The sequence below is a fragment of the Microtus oregoni genome, unplaced genomic scaffold, assembly GCF_018167655.1.
Source record: "Microtus oregoni isolate MIOR12 unplaced genomic scaffold, Mior012 000049F_ref0000343, whole genome shotgun sequence".
Lineage (NCBI taxonomy): Eukaryota > Metazoa > Chordata > Mammalia > Rodentia > Cricetidae > Microtus > Microtus oregoni.
In genome coordinates this window covers 270,814-289,479 of record NW_024543223.1, presented here as the reverse complement: position 1 = coordinate 289,479, position 18,666 = coordinate 270,814, and the positions used below count along the sequence as shown (strand labels likewise).

Sequence of the window (18,666 nt, the reverse complement as noted above, 5' to 3'; positions counted from 1 at the left end):
AGGTACAGAAGCCAAGTCACAGAAGAAGCCAAACAGAAAAGGCCTGAGAAGAGAACCCCTATACAAATACCTACTATCATCTGCTCTCACCTGAAGCCTCAGCAGCCAGGGCATGGGACTCCTGAGTGTCCTGGGGAGCACTGGAGAGGCTAGCCCTGGAAGCATCCGCCTCCTCTGGAGAGCAGCCAGGCTGCAGTGGCACCTCAGCTTGGTAGCATGGAGCCTTTTCCTCTTCCCGAGTTGTCCCTAGACTCCAGTGGAGTCTGGGGACGTCCAAGCCCAGCATCCCACCCCAGGGGCTGTGGCTATGTATCACTTGACAGTCTTGAGGCAAGCCCAAGTCACAATCTACATCCTCTGGAATAATGGGGATACGCTGGCTCAGATCCCGGGCTCCTGCATAGCAGCTGGGTGGGGGTTCCTCAGTGAGTGTGTATTGCACACTCACCGAATAGTCTTCAGTGTAGCAGCCATTGCCCCTGCCAGCACTGTGGGCCACCTGCTTCTCTTCATAGAAGCAGCAGGGCAGGCCCTCATATTTTACCCCATCTGTCCTGGGAAAATGGTCTGAGTGAAGGCCATACAGGCCTTGGGAGCTCCCTGGTTGTGGCTCCCCACTTGTAGGGTTGCAGTCTTCAAGGAGCCGGGGACCCAGGAATAAGGTGCTGCCACCAGAAGCTGCTCCTGTCCCAGGGCCCAGGGAAGAGGGCTGGGGATCAAAGCAGCAAGCACATGATGGTCCCTCTGGACCCCCTTTCCAGGTCCTCCTGAGGTCCAGGGCAGCCCCAGGAGAAACCTCGAGCCCCACTTCTGAGGTAGAGCTGTTGGGCCCTCTGGGTTCCAGCGAGGAGTTGCTGCTGTAGTTCATCTCCAGGCTGCAGGTGGACAGCTGGTCCCCTGAGGGAGAGGCAGGGCCTAGCCAAGGCTCACCCCGCCCAGCACCTTGACTGTGTGCTGCTGGGAGCTCCTCTGGTGGTGGGGAGCCCTCAAGATGTACAGCAGGCCCCCGGCTGCGGTAGATGAAGGGGTCATAGTCACTGCTGAGGGAGCTGCGGAAGGTGGAACAGCTCCCATATACACCTTGGTTGCTGACTTCTGTGCAGTCCACCACGGAGTCACTGGAAGAGCAGCGGCACTGACCAGAGCTGTTACTGCTGCTATCACTGCCAGGACAGTCTGCCAGATAGCCACTGCACACAGAACGGTGCCCATGGTAGCAGCTGAAGCTGGAAGAGCTGCCGCTCTCCACGTGGGTGGGAGGGGCCATGTGCACCACAGTGGGGAAGAGCAGGCTACTGCCACCATTTGGTGGGAAGGCACGGGATGGACCCCTGGGTGCAAGGCTGGGAATAGGCTGGCCCTCCTGCTCTGGATAGCTGAGACCCTGGAAGTAGTAGTGTTGGTACATGGTCTCATACTGGGAGAAGCAAGCTGCCTTGGAGAAGCTGCGGCCACTGAACTTGGGCCTGCGGAAGGGATGGGCTGGTGAGTAGGCCCGGTGTTCCAGGCTGCAGCGGTGAGGGGCCAGAGTGTGGTCCAGGTGCAGGGATGGGTAGCCACGGATATAGGTAGGGGTCTGTGGAGAATAGAGGTTCTGCTCCCCATGCCGGTCCATGGTCAGCAGTGTGACAGGATTGCCATGGGAGTCCATACTTGTCCTGGTAGGGTAGGCTGGGATGGCGTTGGTCCTATGCACACGGCCTGGGTAATGTACTGGCAGGGTCACTCTTGGCTGACGACCACGTGTAAGGTTGCTGGTCTCAACACAAACAGCACCCGGATTTCCCTTTTGTTCTGGAAGAGGAGGAAACAAGGTAATGGGTCAGAGCCTGAAGCATCAAGTAAAGCCAAGTGCCAGGCAGTCTATGCTTGACCCTGCCACATTGTAAGCTGTCTTCAAATTCAGCTGAGCTGACGGAGGCTGACTTGTCTCTTTTCCTGTCTCCCCACACAGAGTACAGAGAGCAAAACACAAAGATAGTGTCTCCCACCCTGCCCTGTAATGATGACAGGGGTAGAACAACAAATACTGTTACTGCATATTCATCATCCCTTGTGTCCCTGGAAACAACCCTGTAGTCTAGGCCTGGGCAGTCAACATTACTGCCATCTGTTAAAGAGACAGGGCTTTTGGCCTAGGGAGGCTAGGCCAGGATGCTAGGGTCTGTTGTTTTCTACTTTCCTCAGACATGTACCCGAGCCTGGCCTCCAACTTGCTACGTAGCTAAAGATGACCTTGAACTCCTGCGTCTACTTCCCAAGTGCTGGGTATACCATGTGTATACCATATACCCAGCCAGTGTCCTATTTAATTGGAAACTCAAACTTGAACGCAAGATGATTTTCTTGGGCGGTGTTGTGTGTGTGTGTGTGTGTGTGTAGCCTGTGATTTTGCACAATCTAGGCAACAGTCTCTTACTGAGCCTCGTCACCTGCCCCTAAAAGTGATCCTTAATGCCAAGCTCTGCTTAGAATTGTGCAGCCAAGTTTCAAAACCTAATGCTTACACACCTACAGATCCAGAAGACCATGCCGTGTTGGTTCAGTTTGTTCATGAGTCTACAGCATGCATTAAGCACTTATCATACTTTGAAGGGAAAGTGTCCTCCAAGATCTGCAACAATTACCTATGATGTTGTGCCGACAGTGGGGGCAAGTGTGGTGCTGCAGCAGCCATGGATCCACACACTTCCTGTGGAACCGATGGGTACAGGGGATGACCCGAAGTTCCTGCAAAGGGAAAGAGGGGGACATAGCATGAAGAATGGACTGAAGGGAGGGACTTATGCCTTCAGTCTCACACATGTGCCTCCTCCAATGTATCCTATGGGTGACAGAATGTGCTGGTGCCCTCCTGCTAAAAGATGAATCTTAAGTGTTCCTAGATGAGCAGTACCAGGAAAGAGAGGGCCTAGTGGGACCTTGTTTCCCTCTGCTTCTCTTTTGTGTCCTTCTGGTAAGCAATGCTGAAGAGTTACTTATTTTTTTATTTCTTTAGGGTTTTTTTTTTTTTTTTTTTTTTTTTTAGACAGGATTTCTCTGTGTAGCCCTGCTGTCCTGAAACTCAGAGACCTACCTGTCTGCCTGTGCCTTTTGAGTGCTGGGATTAAAGGCGTGTGCCACCAATACCTGGTTTATTTATTTATTTTTAAGCTAGATGACCATCCATCCATCCATCCATCCATCTATTATGTATACAGTGTTCTGCCTGCATGTATACCTGAACACCAGAAGAGGGCACCAGATCTCATTAAAGATGGTTGTGAGCCACTATGTGGTTGCTAGGAACTGAACCCAGGACCTCTGGAAGAGAAGCCAGTGCTCTTAACTTCTGAGCCATCTCTCCAACCCCAGATGATAAATTTTATTAGAGATGAAGAGGGAACTTTCAGGATAGGAAAGCAGTGTATCTCAGAAGTTGCTCAGGAGAATGGAGCAGAAAAGGGAGTTCATGTTGCTAGAGTTAGGCTGGCACAGAGGTCAGATACATGGAGAAAGAACAAAGAAAAAGAATAAGAAAAGGTACATTTTTCTGAGTAATTCAGAAACAGGCAGACATACAAAGCAGCACAGCTGCATTCTGCACAAGACTGCGTTAATTTTTACTTTTAGTTTTTTGAATGCGTGCTTACATGTTTGTACTGAGTGTATGTATGTGAATGTAGTTGCCTGAGGGGGTACTAGTCCCCTGGAGCTAGAGCTGCAGGTAGGTATGAATCACTCAACACAGGTTTTAGGAACAGAACTCGGATCCTCTCCGAGAGAAGCATGTGCTCCTAACCACTGTGGTATCTCCAGTCCGATCCATCACATGTTTTCGTCATGATATGCTGCCTCCTTGTTTGCAGTCAAACTGTCCAAAAACTATGTGCTCAAACAAACTTTTACTCTTTATATGTTTATTATGCGGCTATTTGTTATAGGAATGGAAAGTTAAAACACTGTACTCTCTCCCCTAATTCCAACTAAGGGCCAGTTTCATTCCTTCAAGTAGGGCCCATAGGGAGAAGGAAACTGAAACTGTCCAATTTACGTGGCCTAATCATAGTCTTCAGGGTTAAAGGACAAGGAAGGCAAGGAAGTGGGTTCCTTTCGAGGAGTTGGAGGGCACACCTAAGTTCAAAGCCTCAGGCTAGAGAGTATGGGGTTTGCAGGGAGAGTTACAAACACCCTAGGTCATCTATGTTGATGTAGAGCAGTGGTTCTCAGTCTTCGGGTTGCGACACACCAAACCATCTGAAAACACAGATATTTACATCACAACTCATAACAGTAACAAAATTACAGTTATGAAAGAGCAACGAAAATAATTTTATGGGCTGGAGAGATGGCTCAGTGGTTAAGAGCATTGCCTGCTCTTCCAAGGGTCATGAGTTCAATTCCCGGCAACCACATGGTGGCTCACAACCATCTGTAATGAGGTCTGCTGCTCTCTTCTGGTCTGCAGACATACACACAGAGAGAATATTGTATACTGTATACATAATAAATAAATAAATAAATATTAAAAAAAAGAAAACAATTTTATGGTTGGGGGTCACCACACATGAGGAACTATATTAAAGGGTTGTAGCATTAGGAAGGCTGAGAGTCACTGAACCATATACAGACGGTTGCTTCTTGGCACTTTTGAAGGAGGTCAAGTACAAAGAACACTTGCTGGGGCCACCTAGCTTCAGAGGAAAGCAGTATATGACAGAATGTGATGGCTTTCCAAGTATCATCATGACTATTCCTGCTGCTTTGCTTTTATTTTCTCACAAGTCTGACACAGTGATATTCACACTAATAACCAATGTGCTTTAGAATGCCTGTGTCTTCTCACCTAAGTAGCCTTTGTGAGCGTCTAGTATGCTGGTTCAGATCATCAATGCAGACACTGGATAAAGTCACTTGCCAAACCAAGAACCTGCCTGGGCTAGGTTGGAACCCTGGGCTAGGTCGGAACCCTGGGTTAGGTTGGAACCCTGGGCTAGGTGGGGACCCTGGGCTAGGTGGGAACCCTGGGCTAGGTGGGGACCCTGGGCTAGGTGGGAACCCTGGGCTAGGTGGGGACCCTGGGCTAGGTGGGAACCCTGGGCTAGGTCTGTACCTACAGTCCATGCAAGAGCACCATTCCAAGTGCCTGTGTGCAAACACACTTCTGTCCAGCAATCTATATATGAGGGGCTATCCAAGGCCTGAACTCTCAAACAGTTTGCACCACCCCCACCCCAACTCTTTTGTGTGTACCTGTCCAACTGGAGATAGGCACAAAGTAACAAAGCGCTAATGATGGGTAGTTATAGGTGAATGGTCTATGCTGCTCCTAGTACTTTAATTCCAACTTTTAATAAAGAGCCACAAGTGAAAACAAAGGCATCAAATCTCTTGACTTTTTCCGAGTAAACATACCACATAACCACTTCTTCAAAGCAAAGCAAACAACTTGTTCTTGCATCTACGTATTTTCTGTCTAACCATGTACTTTTTTGCTTATTTGTTTTGTTTTGTTGTTGGAGTCATGACCTTAAACTCACAATTCTTCTGATTAGCCTCTCAAGTGCTATAATGATTGCCACGTGCTACCATGCGTGGCATTCATGTACTTCTGATTAACTTCTAAAGTCACCCACTTAGGTAGACCATCTATAGACTATTATGTCTTCCCAGGTCCTAGGAGAAATACCTTTAAAAGCCTGGACATTGAATCAAGGTTGTAGGGAACTCTGGTCATGGTGGTCCCCAGCACCTCTGGGGACTGTATATCCCCTCCCCACCCAAGACAGGTCCTGTCTCTAACATTACCTCTCCATCAATGTACTTCTCCAGACAGATAGCACAGTCAGATGTGGAGCCACTGCTAAGTGTATCCAGGGCCCCACAGCTTCCTTCCCGGCGCCCCTTGCTTTTGGAGTTGAACTTTCTGGTTTCCATCTTCTCCAGAGCCTGCACGGCCAACCTGTTCATGGAATTCTGCAAGGAAGAACATGGTCAGTGTTGGTACATATTAATAGTAGTATTCACACCCCAGGCCAATGCACTCAGGACACTGGGACAGAAAATACTAGTCTCACTCAGGTCAAACAGATTCTTGAGAAACTGTTCAAAACTCATCCTGCCACTGTATTGCACAGACCCTTTAGAGTGCCCATGACATTCGTCTAGGATTTTTCACAAGTGACCCTACTCCAAAGTCTTGCCTTCAAGGTAAAAGGCAATTCTCTGTTTCTGGTACTTGCCAACTCTGTGGGACTTTGGTTTTTAGAAGGCTCAATGTCAAATACCTCTTTGGTGAGGGAAATGAGCGTTTAGATGAGTGCTCAGCATCTGACACAGTGTGAGTGGATAAATACTAGCCAATAATCCCTGTTTTTGCTGGTGATGGCCCCTCAGACCTCCTGACAACTGAAACCATTTTTCTTTTGACTGTCACTCTCCAAGGTACCTTCTCGCCAAGGTGTCACATTGCCACACATTTCAGTCTATCCTCCTGCTTCCCCTCCTCTCTCCACCCTCAGCCTGCAGATCTTTCTTGTAAGCAGCAGTACTAGTATGGCTACCTGTTTATCAAGAGTCATCATAAGGGCCTGGCAGAGGTAAATTTCATCACAAGACCTTGGGACCTGACAGTCTGTATTTCTACCCAACCCTAAATCTACCCGAGGAGCAAAGGTCTCATGTTCCAAAACAAAATTTTATTTGGACATTTCCTTCAAAATACTCGCTTGGAATACCCCCAATGAAGAGGCCTTTTCAGGCTTGCCCCTCTCAACACTAGGGCTCAGCACTTGAGGTCTGGCATTCTCCAGAACACTGAGAAAGGAAGGGGAGCAAGAACAGCAGGTTGGCTAGACCTCTAACTTTCATCAGCAACAGAGTAACGGGGTTCACAAGTTGCTCTTAGGGGTTACCTGACTACGACGCTGCTTCAGCTTGATTTTGACAAGGAGAATGAGGCAAACCAGGGAGACGACGACGAAGAAAGCCAGGAAAATCCCCATGTCAAAGTACTCAGTGGGTTGCTAGAATAGAACACAAATGCCATGAGCCATGTTCTCTTTGGCCTGATTGTGGGCATGTGGGCTGTCAGTCCTGGTCAGGAAATGGAGTGGAAGAGTGAGGACAGGATCCCTCAGTGTGTAGGAAGCTTGTGGGGTTCTGCTCATATGAACACAGTGATAGTGCCTTAATGTGGCCAGGATGGGGGTGGGGGAGTTATAGTAGCCTCATACCTCCTAATAGCCGAGAGAGCCATCTGTAAAGTTTAGTCTCCCATTAAAACAGCGCAAAGTTTGGTATACCTTGTGAGAAAAGCCCCTCTGAATAAACACAAATAATCACAGTTATAGACAAAGGAGTGAGTGTTGTGTTTTGAGGGAACAGTGATTACTAAGCATATAATTAATGGTTTACAACAACTTAGAAAATTGTATGGTGCTTCCACAAAAATCAGCTTCCACTACAATGAGTCACGTTTGCCCAAGAGTTCCTTCTTCCTTTAAAATGAAGACAGCAAGTCAGTTCTGCAAACGTCTTGTTTCTTTTCTTGGTGTGGGGTAGGGGTTGGCATTTATCCTAAGCTGGTCTTACCTTGCTATGGAGCTGAAGATGACCCTGAATTAATTTCTTTCTCTTTCTTTCTTTCTTTCTTTCTTTCTTTCTTTCTTTTCTTTCCTTTTCTTTCTTTTTTTCTTTCTTTTTTTTGGTTTTTCGAGACAGGGTTTCTCTGTGGTTTTGGAGCCTGTCCTGGAACTAGCTCTTGTAGACCAGGCTGGTCTCGAACTCACAGAGATCCGCCTGCCTCTGCCTCCCGAGTGCTGGGATTAAAGGCGTGCGCCACCACCACCCGGCGACCCTGAATTTCTAACCCTACCACCACTCACCTTCTAAATGTTGGAATCACAGCTGTGCCATGACAGCAACTTTATGTAGTGCTGGGCTTTGTGGATGCTAGGCAAGTCCTCTACCTACTGAGATGTGCTTGGCAGCTCTTATCTTTTTCACACAAAGAACACTGACTTCTGCTATCTGAAGCTGCTACACCTCGGATATCCATTTAGCCAGTAAGAATAGGAACCTAGTAAGATGCTGTGCTACCCAGACACTTGGTGCAGGAGGAAGAATCATTCTACATGGGAACAGTTCAGTAACTGTGAAGAGGGAAGAAAACATATATGGGCATCAGCCCCAGATTCCAAGGTTGAGGAGAAGATGTCAGTCAAGTATCAGTGGGCAGTACTACTGTTTCAGTACAATGAAGTGATGCCTGACTGCTACTCATCACCAACCAATGTCAGTCCCACATCTGAGAAATTCTTAACATTCGTATTTGTGAGTCAGTGATCTACCCGATTGGAGAAGGAAGTATAGGCCTTTTCTTCTTCTAGGTCAAATGACAGGAAAGAGACAAAGGGAAACAAGTGCTAAATGTGTCATCCCTTCATTTTTTCAGCTTGTCTCTCAGAAGGATAGGCTAAAAGGGGCAACGGCAGATGAGTGACACCAGAGACTTCATAGCATACAGTGTCTATTTCTGTAAGCTTTTACATTTTTTTTTTTTTACAAATAAAGAAATTTAGTGAAAATTTCTGTTTTCCTGTCCTATAGCTGAGCTCAACCCATAGGAACAGATACTATGCCAGCATTCTAGATATAGGGACAAGATGGCTGAAAGCCAAAGCTCAAAGGAAATGAAGGCACCGACCGGTAGGCAACAGACAAGTTACCACTCACTCGAGGAGGGAGGTGCTGGATCCTTGCTCGAGCGACTTTCTGCTTGTTGACAATGTTCATCAGCTTGATGGCATCTGCACCCTTCACATATACCACTGGCCTCTTAAGAGGGTCTTCTGAGCCTTGGTTTAGCTGGCAAGAAAGAGAGGGCACCAATTAAAAGACATGCTTACTTTAAGAAGCAAGAGAGGCTTGGTGGTGTTGGCATACACCTTCAATCTCAGTACTCAGGAGCCAGAGGTAGGAGGATCTCTGTGAGTTTGAGGCCAGACTGGTCTATAGACTGAGTTCCAGGACAGGCTCCATAGCTACAGAGAAACCCTGTCTCAAAAAACAAACAAACAAACAAAAGAAAAAGAAAAGAAAGGAAAGAAAAAGCAAGAGAGTTTGGGATATGGCTCTGTGGTAGAGCACTTGTCTGGCAATGCAAGGTCTAGCTTTCATCACACACACACACACACACACACACACACACACACACACACACACACACGTGTGTGTGTTTTATGAATGCATACACAAGAAAGAACATTAAATCCCCACTTGGTCATCTTGAAGTCTTCAATCATTATAGACTTGGGATTCCCAGAAAGGCGAGGATAGAGTGCTATACTTGTTTTAAGATGGGCTGAGCTGGCTGAAAGTCCCCAAGACTATTTGAAAATGTCCCTTATCCCTAACTCCTGACCCATAACCACCTTCTATATGCCTCCCTCAGGAAATGATACTCAAACACAGGCATATTACTTCAGCAGATAGGTGCAAAGAATCTGAGACAAGGATGTCACAACAGTGCCCACTCAATATAACCACAGCAAATTCCTCTCAGGCAGACAGTAGGAATGATTTTGGTGGAGATTTATTTACCTGGTCAATGGCTTCTGGGTTTTCAGATACATCAAAGATAACTGCAGTGGCTCCCCGCTGAACTGCTCTCTTGGCCTGGAACATGAAAAAGAGAAGGTTGGCAACTCTGTCCCCACCTGCCCTGAGCCAGGGTTTCTCTGTATAATAGCCTTAGCTGTCCTGGAACTAGCTCTTGTAGACCAGATTGGCCTCAAACTCACAGAGATCTACTTGCCTCTGCCTCTCAAGTTCTGGGGTTAAAGGTGTGCACCACCACTGCCCAGCCCAGCAATTCTGTCTTTTGACCCTAAAAATACTGGACTCATAAATCAGGCATGGCTTCTAATGCAGAACCAGAGAGTAAGCAATATCTGTGCCTCTGAGCAAGTTGTTCTACTTCTCCAAGACTTGATATTCTAATCTGAAAAACAGGAGATATAGCCACTTACTGTGTCCTATCATCCCAATAGTCTGGTGACTTAGAATGGGTGGAAATGAGTAACTGACTACTGCAAAGCCTTCCTTTCCTATCTAGCTGGAATATTAAAAACAAGTCGATGGATGGGCAGTTTGCCCAGCCAGTGCAGAGGTACTGGTTTTGATATTTTCTGCTATGAACACACTGCCCCTGGCAACCAGAGTAAATGCCTTTGGTTTGTCTCTTGTGGTCCTTTCTTCCTTCCCATGCTATCCAGTGAGAATAGCATGTTGACTACTACTGAATGAATCTCAAAGTGGTCACTTTTAACATAAACACAAGCTGCAGATCTTTGTAGACACCATTGGGGGCTTACAAGAAATAATAAGTGGCGATTTAGAGCAGTTGGCTGCCAAGCTTGGCTGAACATCAGAAACCACTTGTGAAGTTTGTAAAGCAGATTTCTTGGCTCTGACCACAGAGACGGGTTCAGTGGAGCTGGACTCAGCTGATCCCACCAGTTGGAAAACTAGAGGTCAGAGGGACAAGGCAAGAAGGCTTAGAAACAAATGAGCAGTGATAGAAATTTATTTTGTTGGGGTAGAGGAAAAGATGGGAGAAAAGATTCCTTTCCACCTCAGTGAACCTTCTCATTTTATCTCCAGCTAAGTGAACAATAGAGTTGAATCTACAGAAGAATGAGACAGACTCTTGCTTTTAGGACTTGAAGTACTGTAATAGAGGCAGCCACTCTTAAAAAAAGACGGGGAAAACAAGCCAACTTCCCAAACCAGCACGCTAAAAGATGGGCAGATTATCATCAAGGCCAGTCACTATGGGCTCAAACAGTGAATAAACCCAACAAATAAACAGAAAATAAATGTAAATCCCTTCCACAGGAATAATCTGTACTGACAGGTGCACAAACCCAAAGAGCACTTACAAGAATGACCAATGACGTTATCAGACCACTAGAGGGCAGTGCCACTTCGTTACTTTTTAAGTCAACCCCTTGCACTTGGGACCAAGTCAAAACTTAGTGACACTGAAGATAAAGTATGCTCCTTGGAAGCTTAAGAAACCCAGGAATCCTGGGTGCAGTGATGCAGGATTTGTCCTTGTCCTACAGGTACCTTCCTTAAAAACAAACTGAGACTGAACAATCAGAAAGTCATCTGAGGGTTACCTGGCTGTTTTATTATCAGTGTTCACTGGTGACCAGTGGGCTGTCCCTGCTAAGCTTCAGTCATTCTCTTTTCTGCTTGGCAGTGTTGTGGTCAAACCTGGGCTTTGTTCATGCTGAGCAAGTGCTCTACCACTGCATCTTAAGTCACTGAATCTTTCATGCCCAGCCTCAGAACAAATATGTCCCTGTGCGAGTCCAAGATAAAATGGCACTACTGTTCTCTTAGATTAAGTTCCTTAGGGCAGCAGACTTCTACCCACAGCTCCTAGACTCCTGATGGGTGCTTGTGTCTCTGCCCCAGTGGTACCCTAGGCTTCTTCACAAATTCCATTCCCAGAGGAAGAAATAAAGAGGGCCTCTCATTCTTTTATTCTGCTTTCATCCAGGGATCCAGCATATCAAACAGTACCTGTGAAGAGTATGAGTTCAGATATGTCCTGACTGGAGTGCTTGTCCCTCCAGCTTTGATGCTAGTGCACCTGGAGAGGCTGGCACAGGCTGCAGTGCCTGGGTAGGGAATGCCTTCCTGGAATGTGCCTCGGGGAAACTACACAGCCAGAGGGCCTCCTTGACTTCCCTGTATTTCTTGTTTCACAAGAACATGAATGTTCATTTGTTTCAGAGGCATGACCCATTCAGGGCAGACATCACAGAGCTGGGGGCAGGGAGTGTAAACCTTGGGCCTCATTCATACCAGGTTATGTACTTTACCATGGGGCTATACATTCTCAGCCAAACAAAAGATTATTCAAAACATACATGGTTTTGTTAGGCATGGTGGCACACACCTTTAATACCAGCACTTGGGAGGGGGAGGCAGAGTCAGAGTCAGAGGCAGGTATATCTCTCTGAGTTTGAGGATGGCCAGGGCTACACACAGAAACCCTGTCTTGAAACACCAAACCAAAAACAAACCTTATTTCTTTGGTGAGGAGGGCAGGTAGAGAATAAAGTGCTTAGTTCTCATCTACAACTCAACTCAGACAAATCACTAATGCATGGAATCAAAGGACAAGTCCTGTAGCTGAGCAAATTTTCAGTGAATTACAATAAAAAATTTATTTATGGAGGCTGGAGATGTAGTGCGATTGGCAGAGTGCTTGCCAACCATGCCTAAAGCCCTAGCCCTTCATAAAGAGATCCTTAGCATGGCGTTAGGACTGGATATGGTGTCTGTAATTCCATCATTTAAGAGGTAGAGGCGGGAGAATTATAAAATTCAAGATCATCCCAGCAACAGAGTTTGAGCGTAGTTTGGACCAAGCTGCTACCTGAAGTAATTTGTATTTCCAGCACATATCAGGACTGGGTGAAAGGAGATCTACTAAGAGCATGCCTGTTGAGAGGTGGGAGGCTTTAGAAAAGACTGATGGCTGGGGATGTTACTCAGTGGTAAAATGTGCTAGCATGCATTAATCCTGAGTTTGTTTAATCTTCAAGAAAAGGTCATGGGTAACCTTAATTTACAAGATGGAAACTTTCATTATATTTTAAAAACATAAAATACTGTTTGGTTACACTTTTCTTCCTGCCCCAATGTAATTTTAAAAACTTGAGAAGCCAAGTTCTCTGAACAAATTTTCCAATTTCATCTATTGCCAATCTCTTGCCAAACTATTATATTTCAAACAATCTAAATCCTAGCTAGAAGATTACCAGTCTTGTGATTAGAGTAAACTTTATTTTTATAATGTTATACCTGTAACGCTGCTTGAAAGGATGGAAAAGCAAGAAAAGTGGCTTTCTTAGATGTGAGACATCCCTGCAAAACTAAACAGCAGCCAAAGGCCTTGCCTTGCTAACCCTTCCCATCAGAGGTATCTTCAGGTTGCTTTTATCCTCACTTAGGCCAGCACAGATAGAACCAAAGAAGAGGCAACCAGAAACATAGTGGCAAGGGGATGTTTGTAGGTGATACAAAGTAAGGAAAGAGCAAAATCTGCACACTTCTATTTTACAAAGCACAAAATTTGAAGCCTCAGAAGGCAAAACCCTACTAATCACTTATCACTCCTATGATGATTCAATTAATGCTCAGTAAATTCAAAGAAACCTGTCTGGGCTCATATTTAGGTTACGGCAAGGAGAGAAAGAGCTCCCTGACTATGGGGATGGTTCTTCCACTAGACCAAGTCTAAACTCCCAATGCAGACAGCATTCTGATGACAATGATTCTGTTATAATAGGGCCTTATAGGGATGAGTGTGTGTGTGTGTGTGTGTGTGTGTGTGTGTGTGTGTGTGAGAGAGAGAGAGAGAGAGAGAGAGAGAGAGAGAGAGAGAGAGAGAGGTGTCCTTGGGGCTCAGGCCTACCAATCAATACCTAAGTTTTGTTTAGTTATATCTTTGTTAAGCACTTGGATGTAAGTTCCCTAATGTCTAAGCTTTATTGTAGGAAAAGGAAGACAAAACATAATCTCAGGAGGAAATAACCAAAAAAATCTTGGCTCTGGGGTTGGAGAGATGGCTCAGAGGTTAAGAGCATTGCCTGCTCTTCCAAAGGTCCTGAATTCAATTCCCAGCAACCACATGGTGGCTCACAACCATCTGTAATGAGATCTTGTGCCCTCTTCTGGCCTGCAGGCATACAGACAGAACATTGTATACATAATAAATAAATATTTCAAAAAAAAAAAATCTTGGCTCTGGATTCTTGATGAGAGAGTAACCAAGGAGTTGGACTGTCGATAGCTAATTGGAAGATGTGTCTACAGCTTCTTATGGAAGTTCTGACATATAGCTATTCCAGTGGCTCTATGGAATATAATTTTATTATATTTATTTAATAGCAGACATAGTGAATGACAGGTATTTATCTTTATTCTGCATGTGATGATGGTGGAATACACCATAACCTTTGGGGGCATCACCAGGGGCATATGGGCAAGAGATGAAGAATCCAGGGTTGCTTATCCTGTCTCTAGAGTGGCTTTCCACAAAGTGCACATATGGAAATGACCTATTTTCCTGGCTGGTATCCTCTGGAAGCATTGCATTTTCTAGAGCTATCCATGACAAATGTGAGGCACATTCGTTTTGGCTGCTCCTGACTACCCAGCATTAGAAGGCCTTCCTCAGCAATGCATAGAATACCTTCCCTGCTGTATAGCAGGCTTTGGATCAATGTTCCATGGTGGGTAGCACACTTGGGTAAAGGATTATCAACCCCTTCTTCTCACTCTCACAGGTAGAAGGATGACATTTTGCTCTGGTAGCCAATTACTAAATAATGCACACGTCCACAACTTAAGAGAAATGGTTATTGGTATGAAAACATTCAATTATATAGTTCCATCTATGAACAATTTAAGATAGTCAACTAACTGTGATAGACACAAACAAGAACCTTTTAGAAGCATCTACCATAATACACCTGACAATGTCCCCCCCACCCCCCCAGGGTTTTTCTGTAGCTTTGGAGCCTGTCCTGGAACTCACTCTGTGGGCCAGGTTGGCCTTGAACTCACAGATATCTGCCTCCTGAGTGCTGGAATAAAAGGCGTGTGGCATCACAGCCGGTGAGGCACTCCTTCTCAAGCAAGGTGAGGATGCTGGGGACTCTTCCTTTCAGCCATGTGAACATGTTTATGGGGTTCTCAGATATGCTTACATACAGCTTAACACAAGGTGGTAGACATTACAACCAAGAATTGCTTTCCATGACTTAGCACCAACTTTCTGCTTTAGATTAGATTCTTCTAAACTTTTGCAGCTAGTTCCAAAGCAGGGCAGAACACATTATCCCAGACCCTGCAGGACATTTCTTGAGCAGGACGATGTGGGTGCCACGGGCCTATGACTCATCCAATCCTGTTGTTTTAAGTTGCTTGTGATGGTGCATATCGGACATTCCAGCACTCAGGAGGCTGCACATTTGAGGCCGGCCAGAGGTAAACAGAGTTTAAGACTAGCCCGGGACACATGGTAAGACACTGTCTTGAAAACTCCAAACAGCTTGGCGGTGGTGGCGCACACTTAATCCCAGCACTCAGGAGGCAGAGGCAGGTAGATCTCTGTTCGTTCAAGGCCAGCCTGGTCTACAAGAGCTAGTTCCAGGACAGGCTCCAAAGTTACAGAGAAACCCTGTCTTGAAAAACTAAAAAAGAAAAGAAAAAGAAAAAAAAAACTCCAAACAAATAAATTCTTACTTTCCTACAACTTGGTCTCCATCCTCAAGGAGGTACATGAAAATTGTAGCTTGCTGTGTCACCCTACATTTAAGTGCTCACCATGCTATACTGATTCCAACTTCCAAATCTACCTACTATTTTTCCATCCCCACTGCTGCCACCTTAGTGCCTTGTGAGTCACAACTATTTTTTCCCTGGGGCTCTTCCTACCCCAGCCAGACTTACTTACAGCACAGAACAAGACCTTTCTTAGTCAGGGACCTAACTGTGCTGCTCTTAGGGTAAGATCTGACTTCCTTTGCCCACAGCTTCCAAACTCAACACCCCTCTCATTCCTAGCCTTACTAGACAGTTCTTCTACCGGTTCTCTAAGTATCCTTCCCATTGAAGGATGTAGCATGCAGCACCAGCACCCCTAGGGCTCAGCTTTACCTCATTTAACTTGCCTTCCATGGATTATTCCCTAGCCTTGCTGCCAGTTCCTCATTGCAGCTCCAATCTTCAAAAGCTTCACAGCTGACTCTCAGCACCAGGAAACTGGCCAACAGTGTTGGCTCACATAGCATCAGTTTCACTCAGCAATGGCTGGTCACCTGTGGCTCCTCCAACTCTTCAATAGGTCTGTTTAGCTGTACCTTTTTGGAACTCTAATCCTCTGTCCTCACACTTCCAATTTCAGGACCCGCCCTCCCTATTCACCATACCATCTTTTGTTGTACTGCTGAGGAGGTTGCTGACTTCTAAGGCAAACATCTTGACTCTGGCCAGCAGTAAAATCAAAAGTAGCTCTGCCTGTAGTTCTTAGGTCCTGGGCTTTGTATACACTCACCTCTGGAGTCCAAACCTCTCAAAAAAAAAAAAAATCCTATATACTTACAATGTGTGCTCTGCCCCTTCTTTCTCAGGAGGAAAAGTGAACTTTTCTTAGAACTCCAATGAGGAAAAGTTAGACAGATGACCACCTCTGGATTTGTGCCCTTGGCCTTCCTCTGGCCTAGAGAACTGATGGAATCTACCCTGCCATTTGCAAAAGAGAACAGGACACTGGGTGTGCTGAGACATGGAACATGGCTCTCTAGCAGTAGTGGCTGCAGATCCCACAGCTTCACAGCTTTCAAGCTCAAAGGCAGCCTGCCTTAGAGTATTCAGACATCTAAGCACCAATATGGGAGATTTCTGTAGCCTATAGACTTGTAGAGTAGCAGTAACAGCGTCTGGTGGTGTTGTACAGGGTCCTGATCCTGCTGCAGGAAGGCCAAGATGGGGCAAGTGGTGGTGGTGGTATGCTGTTCATTCCAGTGGAGAACAGCCAGTGGACCTAGGGGCTGACCGTATCTACCACCATAGCTTTCTCTTGGTGGTTTTTCCTAGTCCGAACAGCCATTCATTGGGTCCTTGTGCTCTTTCTGGAGAGCACTAAATGGATTTTAAACCTTTACTTCTCACTTTTTCCTCCTTTACTCTTCTCTAGGCAGTGACCACCCAGGCACCAGGCTCTTGCATACTCTGGACAGCCCTGTGCCCTGAAACATGAGTCACACCAAGCAAAGGGGCTCACAAAGCCAACTCACCAAGGGCCCTGTTTTCCGACAGAAACTTTTCATTCCATAGGAAATGAGGTCACACAGCAGGGCACACGGGGAACCAGTGAGAAAACCCTGATGCCAAGAGTTGGGACTGGTAGTGATGTTAGAAGACATGGGGAAACCTGGCATAAGCCACCAGGAGAGGTCACCTATGCTCGGGGGTCATTTGTGCTGGAACACGCAGAGTTAACAAAAAGAAACAACAACAACAACAAAAAAAACCCAGTTCGATTTCTTCTAAAGTACACACAGTGTATCTTATTTTATCAAATTACATTTAGAGAGCATTTTGTTAGTTTCTTTCAGGCCTAATCCAAAAGGAGACCAACAGGGAAAGAGGACCAATGGTAAAAGAAAGGCTGGAAGACTGGGTGGCTAGACAAGGTTACTTCTAAAGGGTGGGAGGTAAGGGTGGTGACATAGAGCTACCCGCTCCACTGACTTGGCTCCTCATTCCAGGGCTTGGCTGCAGCCTGGCCTGACCTTCCAGGTTTCCCTGGCAAGTGATCAAAGCTCTGAAGCCACAAACACAGTTCAGAACTCAGGGGCCCTGCGGCCAACACCACCCCCCTTCTGCCAGCTCTCATCCGGCTTCTCTGAGAAAGGGCTCTCCCACCAGCTGCACTCCTACCCACCAGAAGATATTTCTTGCCATAATTAGAGTCATTAAGCCTCCAAAGGCTCCCATGGGCTTCAAGTTCTAAGTTCCCGAGAGAGGATGAAGCATTTTTAAGTCCTAGTTAAGATTATGCTGATCTATTCAGGAGACATGTAGCAGCGAGAATCCAGTGGTTAAGTTAATGGTTAAGGCTGCCTTAACATTTAAACAGTGTTATTTATTCTCAAAATATGCAGCAGCCTCCACTTAATTCCTACTAATTAAAGGAACCATCAGAAGAGGCTGAGTCTGTAGTCATGCACGGCGCCGGGGCACAGGTTGGGAGCCTGTTCACAATCAGAAACTACTGGGTGTTAAACGGAAATGCATTTCCTTAGATCTTAATCTCAAATATAGACTTTTAGATCAGTTCCAAGAAACACAATGGTCCTCTTTGTTTTAACACCTGACAAGGAGTACCAAAACCTTAGGAGAGCCTGTGCACACCCTCTTGTTCCATCCATCCTTCTGGGTGAAGGATGTTATGGAAAAATGGCTGCAGAGCTGTCTATGCCTGAAAGAGAATCTTGTAGAGGAACTTGGAAGCTATTACTTTGCCTTGGGAGATTCTCAAAGTCCCATTTCAGGCCAGATCTTATTAGGTCTGTAACTGGAAACTTCAAAAAGGACCACTGCTTTCTGTATATGTGGCAACTAATTAATATAAACAAGTGTTAATTAGGTGGCAGAATCAGGCTTAACAACCTTGCCTGCAAAGTTTGAACATCTGAGCTGTCCTCTGGAGAAAGAGGGCAGGCCCTTGCAGCTAGGAGCTTGGTTCTTAAGGTTGAGGGGGAAGTTGGGGGATTAAAATAAAAATCACAGACTAGTGAGGTGGCTCAGGGGTAAGGGGACCTGTCCCCATGTCTGAGATCTGAGTTTGATGCTGGGAATCAGTGTACTAATGCTGTTGGGCTAATGGAGCCTGAATCTAATTAAGCAGAACCCCAGCAATACTTGGGATAAAGTTAAAGAAGATATTACAATACTCTTGAATCAGGTGGCAAACATTTAAAAACAAAACCAAACCAAGAGCATTCTGATTAACAACTTTATCACTAAGCACAATATATCCTTGACATATACAGCCTATTTTTCAGTTCCTGATTAGAGTGTGCCCATCATTCA

General features: G+C 45.9%; 1 protein-coding gene across 1 annotated transcript in view; it reads right to left on the bottom strand.

Annotated features, from left to right (window-relative positions):
• Znrf3 (zinc and ring finger 3) overlaps positions 1–18,666 on the bottom strand; it is a 161,015-nt gene that overhangs the window by 4,448 nt on the left and 137,901 nt on the right. The window contains exons 3-8 of the mRNA XM_041636402.1: positions 9,583–9,657; positions 8,716–8,847; positions 6,894–7,004; positions 5,788–5,955; positions 2,628–2,730; positions 91–1,794 (exon numbers count right to left, since the gene is read on the bottom strand). Coding sequence (XP_041492336.1) covers positions 91–1,794; positions 2,628–2,730; positions 5,788–5,955; positions 6,894–7,004; positions 8,716–8,847; positions 9,583–9,657 — 2,293 coding nt within the window. The remainder of the gene's footprint in view (positions 1–90; positions 1,795–2,627; positions 2,731–5,787; positions 5,956–6,893; positions 7,005–8,715; positions 8,848–9,582; positions 9,658–18,666) is intronic.